This window comes from Dipteris shenzhenensis, chromosome 3 (genome assembly GCF_047967505.1).
Source record: "Dipteris shenzhenensis isolate YYH24624 ecotype China chromosome 3, Dip_SZ_1.0, whole genome shotgun sequence".
Lineage (NCBI taxonomy): Eukaryota > Viridiplantae > Streptophyta > Polypodiopsida > Gleicheniales > Dipteridaceae > Dipteris > Dipteris shenzhenensis.
Genome location: NC_141598.1, coordinates 2,327,618 through 2,340,599, shown reverse-complemented (window position 1 = coordinate 2,340,599; position 12,982 = coordinate 2,327,618). Strand labels below are relative to the sequence as shown.

Genomic DNA, 12,982 nt, shown 5'->3' with positions numbered 1-12,982 from the left:
TATTCAGCTTCTGTAGTAGACGAAGCAACGCATTGCTGCATTCTAGATACCCACGACACTGCACCTCCAGTGAAAGTGAAAACATAGCCGGTAGTAGACTTTCGGGTATCAGGGTGACCGGCATAATCAGAGTCTGTATAACCCTGCACTTTTGCATCTTGACTGCCGAAACATATACACAAGTCCTGTGTACCCTTTAGGTATCTCATGACACCTTTCACTGCATTCCAATGCTTCTTGCCAGGTTTAGCCATGTATCTGCTAACCACTCCCACTGCAAACGCAATATCGGGCCTGGTTGCAACCATAGCATACATGAGACTGCCACAAGCTGATGCATACGGAATCTTTGACATCTCAGCTCTCTCAGCATCTGTCTGAGGGCTGTCCAAAGCGCTGATTTTCACATAAGGAGGTAATGGAGTACCAATACTCTTCCCCCCCTCCATGTGAAATCTCTGCAAGACCTTGCCAATGTATTCCTTCTGAGATAAGTATAGCAACCGCTTTTCCCTATCCCGAAGTATGCGCATACCCAATATATGGTTGGCATCACCAAGATCCTTCATATCAAAGGTCTGGTGCAATCTCTTTTTCAAGGCATTCATTTCCTTATGAGATTTTCCAGCAATTAACATGTCATCCACATACAAAATGAGGATAAGTAAACTGCCATCTGAAGCTTTTTTGGTATATAAGCAGTGATCAATGTCACTTCTCCTGTAACCCTGGGTTCGCATGAATGTATCAAACTTATGATACCATTCCCTGGGTGCCTGCTTTAGACCATAAAGACTTTTCTTCAGTCTGCATACAAGCTTCTCTTTGCCCTTTACTGTAAAACCCTCTGGCTGCTGCATAAAAATTTCCTCATGTAAATCACCATGAAGAAATGCTGTTTTGACATCCATTTGGACCAAATTCATATCTGCATGTGCAACCAATGCTAATACAGTTCTGAGTGTTGTCATTTTGACAACGGGAGAGAATATCTCCTCAAAGTCAACACCATATTCCTGCTTGAACCCTTTGGCAACCAGTCTGGCTTTATGCCTTGGCTTTTCACCAGGTGTGACTTTAAGTCTATAAACCCATTTGCATGGCAGTATTTTCTTACCAGTAGGCAAGGGTACCAATTCCCAAGTGCCATTCTTGTGAAGACTGTCCATTTCAGACTTCATAGCAAGATCCCATTGAACCTTGTCTGCCCTCTGCCTAGCCTCTCTGTAGCATGAAGGCTCTCCACAATCAGTGAGCATCAAATAATCAATGCCTGGAACAAATCTTTCTGGCTGCCGCGTCTGTCTGGTTGACCTTCTAACCCAAAGACCATCATCTTGAGCTGGCTGTCCAGCCTGTTCATCACCCAGATAAGGTGGCTGTTCCATGATTCCTGGCTGCATTTGCATGTCAGGAAGATCACCTAACTGTGCCTCATCCATTGGGATATTTTCTGCCATAACTGGCTGTCCATTAGGATCTGCTGCAGCATCATTTAATGGCTGATTATGCTGCTGTTGTGGCTGATTTACAGCCTGTCTGTGTTGCCCATGATGCCTGTCATCATCAATAGTTACTTTTAAAGGTTCCTGCTGTACAACAGGTCCTTGAACATGATGGTTTCATCAAACACGACATCATTGCTGCGTATAAGTTTTCTGTTCTTGGGATCCCAAATCCTGTAGCCCATCTCACCTTTGTCACCGTAACCTAGGAATATGCATTTAAGAGACTTTGGATCCAGTTTAGTTCTGTCCTCCCTGCGTACATGCACATACGCGACACAACCAAAGACCCGTAGGTGTTTGTAAGACGGAGGCTTGCCCGTCCATGCTTGTTCAGGCACACCACCACATAGTCTCTTGTTTGGTGACCTGTTAATAAGGTGCACAGCTGTCTTTACAGCTTCAGCCCAAAATGTGTGGGGCAATGCAGCATGTGACAACATGGATCTGACTTTCTCTTGAATGGTCCTGAACATTTTTTCAGCTGTACCATTCTGTGGAGGATCATATGGTGCAGACAAAACCCTTTGGATACCCTTTGCCTCACAGAATTCTTGAAATTCTTTGGACAAGTACTCTCCACCATTGTCAGATCGTAAGGCTTTCAGTTTTTTGCCTGTCTCATTTTCAACTAGTGCAACAAACTTAGTGAAAGCCTTGAACGTATCACTCTTCTTTCTGAGAGTGTAAACCCACACTTTGCGGGTGGCGTCATCTATGAATGACAGTATGTACTTTGAACCTCCTAAAGAGAGTGTAGGCATCTCACACACATCTGTATGTACTAGCTCCAAGAGCTGTAATTTCTGATTTGACCTTCTCTTATGAGGTATTTGTACTTGACGACCGTAGAGACAAAATTCACATTTCTGCAAATCTGAATATTTTAGACTCGGCAAGTAACCAAAATGAGCCAATTGCTCCATTCCCTTAATACTCATATGGCCAAGCCGGCTATGCCACAATGAAATCTTTGGCAGCTCGGTGGCATTTACATCAGAATGCGGACAATGTCCAGCATGAAGTGAGTACAAAGTATCAACCTTAGGACCCCTGGCAATAGCCATTGCCCCTTTGCTGATTTTCCATTTCTGATTACCAAAGGTGGTAAGATAACCATCATCATCCAACAACCCTGTGGAAATCAAGTTCTTCTTCACCTCAGGAACATGCCTGACCCCTTTAAGCATTAACTGCTGGCCATTTTCAAGAACAAGCCTGACATCACCTATACCAATGATAGAACATGCATGGTTATCACCAAGAAAGACAACTCCCTTCTGCCCTCCTGCATATCTGACAAACAGATCTCTGTAGGATGTCACATGAAAGGAAGCACCTGAATCTATAATCCAGGAAAACATATCTGATCCATCACCAGCATGAAGTGTATGAGCCTCCAGTGAAGAGGTGAAACATATCTCATGTCCACTGTCACTGTCACTAACATAAGTAACATTCAGCTCTTCTTTTTCTTTGCCCTTAGACTTGCCTTGAGCCTTGCCTTCTTTGGCTCTCTGGTCATTCTTCTTTTGAAAACACTTTTTCTCAATATGTCCCTTCTTGCCACAATAGTTGCATACAAGATCACTCTTAGAGCGGGACTTGCTCCTCTCTCTTTCTTTGTCTTTACCACGTGTTTTGGACCTGCTGCGTGCATTCAAAGCATTTGACTTCCCAATAGCATTGTTCTTTCTGTTCATCTCTTCCTGTAGAAGAGCACTCTCCACATCTGCAAATAACAGAATGACATTTGAGTTGCTGGTAGAAGTCCTGAATGTGTCCCATGACTCAGGTAGAGAACATAAGATGAGTGTAGCTTTCAGCTCATCATCGAGCTTCAACCCCTGGTTGATCACCTGGCTGAATATGCTGTTAAACTCAATAATATGAGTGGACATAGCTGTCCCCTCCTTCATTTGAAGACCAACAAGCTTTTTCAGCCAGTAAGCTTTTCCCGTGGCACTTTTCTTGGCATAAGTATCCTCAAGGCGTTGCCACATTTTCCACGCAGTAGGTTCATCCCTGATGCCTACAACCAGTGAATCAACAACTGTAAGCATAATGGTCGACCTGGCCAAGCCGTCCATCTTCTCCCACTGCTCATCAGTAATGTTGGAGGGCTTAACACCCTTCTCCTTTATAGGTTTGTACTGGTCCTTCTGCATCAACACATTGTAGCACTGTGTCCTCCATATGTCGTAGTTTTTAGCTCCTTCGAGCTTCTTTATCTGGAACAAGGACGACACGTCGCTGCTGGAACTCATGGTAAAGAAAATAGAGTTTGACTCCCTGTAGTCGTGCAATTAAGCACTAGTTACTCCAAGAAAATTCCCCCGCAGCGGAAGTACGATCAGAAAATGAACTTGGTACTGTTTCAGTGGCATAAAACCAGTACTAGTTACTCCAAGAAAATTCCCCCGCAGCGGAAGTACGATCAGAAAATGAACTTGGTACTGTTTCAGTGGCATAAAACCGACTGAAAGTCTTTCTCCCACTTGCTGCAGAAACAGTACAGCAATCTGTTCCTGTCTTTTTGCTGGCGAAAGTGCGGTACAGCTCCTTCAAAGTGCTCCAGAAAAATCCCAGAACTGTTTTCTGAAAAAAGTAGCAGTACTTTTTGACCTTTTTGACAGTGAAATCTGGTCAAACTTGCTGGTTGACAGTCCCGGACTGTCAAAAAACAGTGAATCTCAGATTGTGGATGAAGATCTCTGATTTTAGACCTCCATATGCTCCAGAAACTTCCCCCCCCAACTGAATTCACAGTTTGGAAGTGAGATTGCTCAAAAGCCCTTTGAATGCATGAAGAAAATCAGAGATTTGACCTCCAATTAAAAAAATTGACCTTTGACCAAAAAAAAAACTGTAAGTCAAATTTGCACTTTCAAAGCATAGTAGTGCTTTACGAGATAGCCTGATGCATGTAGAGTGCTCCCACTTGACAGATTTCCGGTCAGGCTACAAAAGCCCCAAATTTGACTAAAGTCAAACTTGGTCAAAATCGACCAAATCTGTACCAAAAGTGATTGTACTTTCAGCAACAAGCTAAAGCATTTGTCCCAAGCGTAATAGCATCAAAAGCCCTTTGAATTGGCAGCACATTCCGTGCATTAACACAGTAAATGGCATCAACTGCTACTGCTCACAAGGCATCTGATTGCAAATCCATTTAGGTGCATCCAACAAGGCATACACTGCAAGTATCAAGTACAGATCTGTGCACGGTACATTGCCTGCTGGCTGTACTTGTACGGTGTACTTGTCACTGACTGCTTGTTTTCGGTGTCCTCTCAATAGGCGATGAAGTCCGCCTTGGTCCACATGTCACAAGTGAATCCACCGCTATTTCCTCTGGCTCTACCAGCATAAGGACCTTGGCCTCTACGTTGACGTCAGCCGCATTGGATTCTCCGATGAGTTCGTCGCCGCCATGGAGCCCCGCTTCCAGCGCGCCTTACGCTCTATGGCGGAGCTCGAGGGCGGGGTTATCGCGAATCCGGACGAGAGTCGCATGGTTGGGCACTATTGGCTTCGCAAGCCCGAGCTGGCGCCCAATGTTCTCTTGACCTCCGCCTCTGGCAGCCGCACCGATGCAGCCGCGCTATTCACTATCTTGCAGCCACCGCTGCAGCCACGCCTTTGCGTGTCCTGGCCACGCCGATGAAGCCGTGGCCTGCGACCTCCACGCCGATGAAGCCGTGGCCTGCGACCTCCACGCCGATGAAGCCGTGGCCTGCGCTTGCGCCCTCGCCGATACAACTGTGGCCTGGCGCTTGCGCCCTCGCCGTTGCAGCCTTTGGCTGCGACGTGCAGCCGCGCCCTGGCTATGCCGCCCGCGCTCCCGCCTTGCAGCCGTTGGCTGTCCCGATCCGTCCGTACGGCTGTACGGACGATGTACGGCCGTACGGACTTGTCCGTACGGTAGGGGTAGGCTAGGGAGAGAGGGAGTGGAAGCAGAGGGAGAGAGACCGTTGGCTGAGGGAGAGAGACCGTTGGCTCTGATACCAGTTGATGGAGAGTGTGAGGGAGAGATAGAGTAGGGAGTAGAGAGACACACTCACAGTAGTCACACACCAGTGGGTGGGGATAAAGGAATGAGTGGTACCTCCCCAAGTACACACACTAGTATATATATGGATAAGACTAGGGCCACTAAGTACCTAAGTACAATGTGTACTTAGTGTACTTAGTAGTACTAGATTAATACTGTTACAAGGGTGGCCAGTGCCTTTACCCCAACACCTGGATTCTTTACTATAGCTCTTTTGAGTGGCATTGGGACGAAGAGAACCCTTGTCTGTCTTTTAGAATGCATTTGCTGCAGCTGCGAAAGGTTGCTCAATGCAATCTTTATAATCGTCTGCACAGTTACCAAATGAACAAGGGTTGCACACTTCATAAAATTTGGGTAAAGCCAAGTGTAAGTTAACATGGGATGTAAACTTGTCAGTGCTCATCCTATCTATCGTGTATCAGGATTCAGGGTGTCTCCCCTTGTTGGTCAGAAACAAGTTGGACGCTGATATGGTATAATTTGTTTGGTTGTGTCTCTCTGTATATCTACCTCATCTTACCTATCTTCTATCAATCTTCAGATTTCTGTAAATTACTTTCTAGCCTTTTTCAGAAGTGCTCCAGCATCTTTAATGCTCTCTTTATATAACTCACTGTGGGCTGGTCATGCTGATTGCAAATGAAAATAAAGTGTTGCTGTGAAGCCATGAATAAATTGTTGCTGTGAATACCATTCATATATGTAAAGCTAACTATTCTGAAATTGGCTGATGCAGATTGGCATCATTGATCCTGACTGTAGGCTCATAGGGCTGCACCTTTACGATGGATTGTTTAAGGTTGTGACTCTTGCATGCTGTTTTTCATGTGGACATATGGGCATTTACAATGGTCTGAATGCATGCTGACTCTGAAAAGACATTGTGCCAACAAACAATTGACAGGTCATACCAATTGATAACAAGGGCCAGCTTAAAGAAGCTTTCAATATCCGGTAACTACAGCTCACAGCTTCTAATTGGTTTTTTAATGCAGATGGCATCTATTCTTTTTGGTTTGGGCTTGCTGATCGAGAAAGCCTTTCTGGATGCCATTTGAGGGCATCGTTATCTGGACTTATGATCGATCTTTCCTTATATTTTTCTAAACTTAATCGGGTCTGCTGATCTGCAGCCTGGAGGAATTACAGGTTCTGGATATTAAGTTTTTATTTGGATGCTCAAAGCCCACAATCGCTGTTTTATACCAGGTGAGTGTTTCTAACAACATTGAAACGTCTGGCATATGGGTTTTGGGGCTAAGGAATTGAATCTGCAATCTGACATATAACATTGGTCTTCTATGAAAGCTTTTTTAATCTTATATTACAATTTATGAACAACTTATTAGTGCCCTCGACGATTAATTCTTCTTCACTTTATGTCAGCTTGCTTAAGACTCGTTACTTCATCTTTTCCAACATGTTTACTCTCTATATTTGTGTGTTAAAATGGGAAATCCTGAATTATTGCTGCTATGTACATGGTACAGAGTATAGCCATTTGATCCTACTGGTAATTGGACATTCTGGGATGTTCTAGTACCATTATATCATTCTATGGTGTGCAAGGGTCTTGTCAATAATTCTAACACCCCCCTGCAATGCCAATGTGATGATGTACAAGGAAGTGAACAATCACCAAAGGAGATAAGTTCAGGGCACTGCGAAATGCCTCAAACTTCTCGCGTGGAAGTGCTTTGGTGAAGATGTCTGCAACATTGTCATGTGTTGACACGTAGATCACACTGATCTCCCCTGCATGCAACTACTCTCTGACATAATGATAATGAACCTCAATGTGCTTCGTGCGAGCATGAAACATAGGATTCTTTGCCACTGCTATAGCACTCTAACTATCAGTGAGAATTGGAGAAGGACCCTCCAATGAGATATGAAGATTAGATAACAAACGACGTAGCCAAACACATTCAACTGTCGCTGTGAATGCTGCCCTGCACTCAGCTTCACATGAGGAAGTAGCCGCAGTAGATTGTTTCTTGCTCAGCCAAGAAATGCAAGCTTTGCCAAAAAAGAAACAATTACCACTTGTGGACTGCCTAGTGTCATAGTCTCCAACCCAATGTGAGTCACAGTAAGCATGCATCTGCAAGTCACCTCCCCTGGGAAACATCAAGCCATGAGACTTCGTGCCTTGCAAGTAACGAAAGATGCGTTTTACAGCCTGCCAATGTATTGTCTTTGGGCTTTGCATATACCTGCTCACCTGAGATACTGCATACTGAATATTGGGTTGTGTATTGCACAAATAAATGAGACATCCAACAGCTTGGCTGTAAAGTGTGGCATCCACGGTTTCACCTGCATCATACATAGGAAGCTTCAGCCCTGGCTCCATGGGAGTTGCTGTAGGCTTACAATCTTGCATGTTGAATCTATCCAAGAGCTTTTGCACGTACTTAAATTGAGACATAACGATGCCACGCTTGTCTTGTATGAACTGGATCCCCAAATAGAAATTTAACATGCCTAAATCTCTCATGTCAAATTCAGCTTTCAATTTAGCCTTGAAAGCTGCAATTATTTCCTCATTTGACCCTGTGAGCAGCATGTCATCTACATAAAGAATGATGACTAAAATATCCCCCCTATCCTTCTTGATGTAGAGGGTGCGCTCAGTTGGACTATTATTGAGCCCCTTGCTGGCCAGGAAGGCATCAATCTTGGCATACCATGTTCGTGGGGCTTGTTTCAGCCCATATAAAGCTTTATTCAGCTTGCAAACTTGATGTGTATTACCCGAAAGTTCAAAGCCTGGAGGTTGTTTGACATAAATCTCTTCCTGCAAGTCCCTCCCCATTAAGGAAAGTTGTTTTTATGTCCAACGGATGAACATTCCAAACAAAAGTTGCAGGCATTGCAATAACTGATCTGATAGTTGTCATCCTGGCGGGATGTAGGAGAAAAAGTCTCCTCATAATCTATGCCCTTTTTCTGAGCATATCCTTTGGCAACCAGCCGTGCCTTGTACTGATCGGCTAATCCACAACGTCCCAAGTCTGATTTTTCTCAACGGACTGCAATTCATTGTGCATGGCATTCATCCAGTGCACATTATTCTTTTTCCGCCGAGCTTTGCCATTTTGCTGAGGGGTAAGCCTCAGTGTAAGCTTATGTGTGATGCCTTTCTCCTTCAAAAATGCCTCAAATTCATGAGACATATACTCTCCCCCTTTGTCGGTGCGAAGTGTTTGCACCTTGAGTCCTGTCTCATTTTCAACCTTGGCCACAAAGTGTTTGAAATGCATAAACACATTTGATTTTTTCTTCAAGCCATAGACCCAAGTGTAATTTGTGTAGTCATCTATAAATGTGACATAATACAGATAACCACCCAAAGCAGGCGTCCTCATGGGACCACAAACATCACTATGTATGAGCTGTGATTTCCGAACAACTCGTACTGCACCATCCTTTTTGAAGAGAAATCTATGCATCTTACTGAGGATGCACTCTTCACAGGTATGAGGAGGAGGTGACTCCAAAGGAGGCAATGCACCAACCATAGCATGCTTTTGAAGTGTCATCACGCTGCCATAGCTCATGTGTCCATATCTAGCACTCTGCATATCCCTCAATTGCTGTAATTCTGTCCCCATGGCCTGCATTTTGTCCTTGAGGTTGACTTTCTTATCTTCCCACGTCTCCTTCTCCTTTTCCCATTCGTCCTTCTTCCCTTTCTCCTTCCGCCATTCTTCTTGCATATGCCTCCCTTGCTTCTTGATTTCATTTAGGGTCTTGTCAATATGTGTATTTTCTGCCATCAATGCCACATTAGTGATCTCGAGGCTATCGATCTTTTCGATCAAGGCCAAGCAAATTTTGCTGAGGTGGGTCAATATCTCGGAGGTATTCTTGGGGGGTGATCCTGCCATGTACACTTGCATTGCACTTTCGAGAGCCTTAACATAGCTCCGTGTCGTCATGTTTCGACAGTTGATTTGCTGGTCTTTTTTGCCCTAACCTCTGAGTTTCTTTTTGCAGTTTGCTGATGGAGTGGAGGCAGCAGCTCACAAGGGGCCTGGGGCACCTTCTTGAGCCTCAATGGAGCATTTATGGCAGGCGGTTGAGTAGCAACAGTACCAAAAGACCGGATGTTGGCAACTAAACCGTACAGAATGGCTTCCAATGCCCACACATGTGGTCACAGCTCCAAATTGGTGCAGAACAGCAGAGAAACAAGCCGCCAAACAGCTCCAAATGAGAGTACTAGCACTCAGGGAGGCTGCCAATGGCTGGGGGAAAGGACCCTAGCGTGCTTTGATACCATTGTTGGCTATGGCAATCAATGAAAGCTCAGAAATGAGTGAGAGAAAGCCAATAACGAGCTGCTGTAATTAAAATGCTGCTAGTACAAGTGTGGAGGCTCAAGGGAGAGCCAACATAACAAAACCCTAGGGCTAACTGCCCTAACTGGACTAAGTGTCCTAATTGACCTAGATGGTACATCAACTAACTGTACCAATAGTCCTAACTGACTATAACTAGGCCTACAAGGCACATACCAAGGTATAAGTGGCATCTATGGATAGCCCATGAGATGGCCTACAGAAGCATGAGTGACATATAGACAAAGTGGATCCGCACAAACCACGGTGGACCAAATCCTGCCAACTCCAAAACCATCAACAACTGGAGCCTCCTTAGAGGTGAAAGCAGTCTCCGTCCAATTTCTAATGGTGACTGCTCTTGCTGTAAAAACTTTCTTAGGCTGCTGCCAATCAGAAGTAGAGGCCTTCTCTCCAACCATGATTTTATCCCCTGCATTGGAAAGTGTAGAAGACAATTTGGCCTTGCCCTTTTCAATAACCGTAGGTGAGGATGCAGCCCGTGAATTATGAGTTCTTTGTGCAATCAGAGGCTGTGGCATAGAAGCATCAGGTGTAGGAGGAGGTTTCAGCTAAAGCTGAGGACATTCAGATTGCATATGCCCATGCCCAAGCTTCCCACACTCAAAGCAAGAGTCTGCAAGACTTCCCCATTTCAATTTTAAAAAAACATGCTTGGAAGGCATACCCAGCATAATCACCCGTAAAGCAACATGTGGAGGAGTGGGCCTATTAGTATCCCACAACATACAAAAATGGTTAACATTCCGACGCAAACGAGGGGGACAAACCCCAAAGCCTCTACTTAAAAAGCAAGGCAGGCCTACAATACAGTGGTTGGTCCACCACCTCAACCCAAACATGACATTCAAGGATAATCCTTGGTAGCCGTCCAAGGATTCACATGCATTAATTCATCTCAAAAAATAAAGGGGATTTCTCAATAACTGCTGCTTGTACTGAGTATTCGTAAAAATGACATCATATAGCAGCCTTGTAACAGCCTGCAACATAGCATCCTTTAAGAAGTGATTTCAGCCATTGCACCACATCAGCTGCATCAGGTATCCTTCATGGAAAGAACAAGACAACAGCTTGCTGAGCCAAGCACATGATGGGGCATATAAAAGCTGACCCGAACTGAAACACGAAACTCTGGCATGGATTCATCCCCCCATGCATAATTTATTCTTCCTGCAAAATGTCTGCAAAGGGCTGCAACTCAGGATTGGCACATTGCTGCATGCCCTGCCCTCCATAACAATAGCCTGACTGCTTGAGGTCGCCCCTTTTGTATTGAACCGTTTAAAACTTATGTTAAATGTTACAATACATTAGGATATTTACTTATGATATTTATTCAATTTGTATTAGGAAACAAAGACCCAGCTTACAGCAACAAACCCGAGTTTATAGACAGCAGCAGAAGGTCAACAAAACAGAAGAGGGAAAGGCGCTCTGAACAGTAGATTTAAGACAGCAGTGGCAGTTTAAAAACAGGGTTTAGGGAGAGCTAAAGAAGCTTGCTGGAAGAAGGATTTTGGACAGGAAAAGAACAGGGCATATAAGGCTTATGAACAGGTCGTAGAACAGTAGGTATGTTTAAGTCGTTGACGCAAAAAACACAAAACCAACAGGCAGCAAAACACCCAGCAGATACACAGACTCAGCAGGTGAAAATCCCACACAAACACAAACACATTCACACTCACACTCACACTCACACCCTGTGGGGAACAGCGGAAGCTTAGAAAACAGGGCGGCAGATAGAGAGCAGAGGTGAAGAGGATAGTCGCGACAGCAGGAGAGCACCAAGGCGACCTGCGCAAGGGAAGGGGTCCCGAGGGAGCTCCACCGACCTTCCTTTCTGTCCCCACCCCAAGCCCCCCGCCCCCCCCCCCCCCCCCCCCCCCTCCCCCCCAAAAAAAAAAAAAAAACACACACACACACACACACATGCACGCACGCACATGTATACAGATCTTTTGTTTCATGATAAATGAGCTTATTGTTTTCGAGAAGAATACTCTCTGCGTTCTCCTTGTTGCTCATCATTTGTTTTACTATATTATCCTAGGAGTCCTTACTGTCTTTGTGTTATTGAATGGCAGGACAACAAGGATGCACGCCATGTGAAGACTTATGAGGTTTTGCTGAAAGAGAAAGACTTTGGAGATGGTCCTTGGGTTCAAAACAATTTAGATAATGGAGCCGGCTTGCTGATTCCTGTGCCTATGCCATTGGGGGGCATCATCATCATTGGGGAGCAGACCATCGTTTATTACAATGGTTCTGTTTTCAAGGCCATCCCAATACGGCCGGTAAATTTTAAATGATAGGGATATTGTGTTCCACTTTTTAGTTTTCTCTCTGCTTCTTGTGTCTTTGGAAAGTTGATGCTTCTATCGTTGGGGCATTGCATCGACTGTTTTGTAGAAATGCAAAGCTGAGCCATTTTAGGCCCTAGGTGAAGTTAGCAGCCAAACTAATGTGTCTGTGTTTTGGTTTTTGGGGGAAAGGCGGTGGGGGTGCGGCGGGCGCGCCCGGGGGGGGGGAGAGGGGTATAGAATGAATTCCTTAAATTTGGAATTGAAAAAACTTTGCTAAAACCAAGACAGCTGTGGAAAACCTTTGCCATTTAAAAATTTCTGCTATTGTGAAGCTGTTATATTTTTTGCAAGGAGTCATTTTCTAATTCCCCAAATTGATCATCACTGAGTTGATGCTTTGTATTCTCTTGGCCTATCATATCATTCACAAAAGCAGTAAGTCAGTAATGCATTCTCTTTGAAGCTTTTGCATTCTATTTAATAGTGTGCAAGGCTCTTGCCTTGAGTGCAAGATCGTTTTAAATGTAAAATAAAATTTAAACGGCTGGAAGATGGTCATTGGACAATATCATCTGGGCTGCTTCTTAAAAGTAGCAATTGGCAGCCAAAGACTTCATGACACGTACATGATAGCAGTGCTTCTGGGGTAGGTACAAAGATGTTCATTAGACGATTTCTTTTAGCTTTTTTCTTAAAGCTAGCCTTTGGCAGCTAAAACTTCGATGCACACTTCAGATGCCAAAT

General features: G+C 44.5%; 1 protein-coding gene across 1 annotated transcript in view; it reads left to right on the top strand.

Annotated features, from left to right (window-relative positions):
• Positions 1 to 12,982, top strand: part of LOC147903224 (DNA damage-binding protein 1a-like) — a 68,871-nt gene that overhangs the window by 30,627 nt on the left and 25,262 nt on the right. The window contains exons 6-9 of the mRNA XM_087372995.1: positions 6,299 to 6,361; positions 6,467 to 6,516; positions 6,696 to 6,771; positions 12,020 to 12,229. Of these exons, the coding sequence (XP_087229121.1) occupies positions 6,299 to 6,361; positions 6,467 to 6,516; positions 6,696 to 6,771; positions 12,020 to 12,229 (399 nt within the window). The remainder of the gene's footprint in view (positions 1 to 6,298; positions 6,362 to 6,466; positions 6,517 to 6,695; positions 6,772 to 12,019; positions 12,230 to 12,982) is intronic.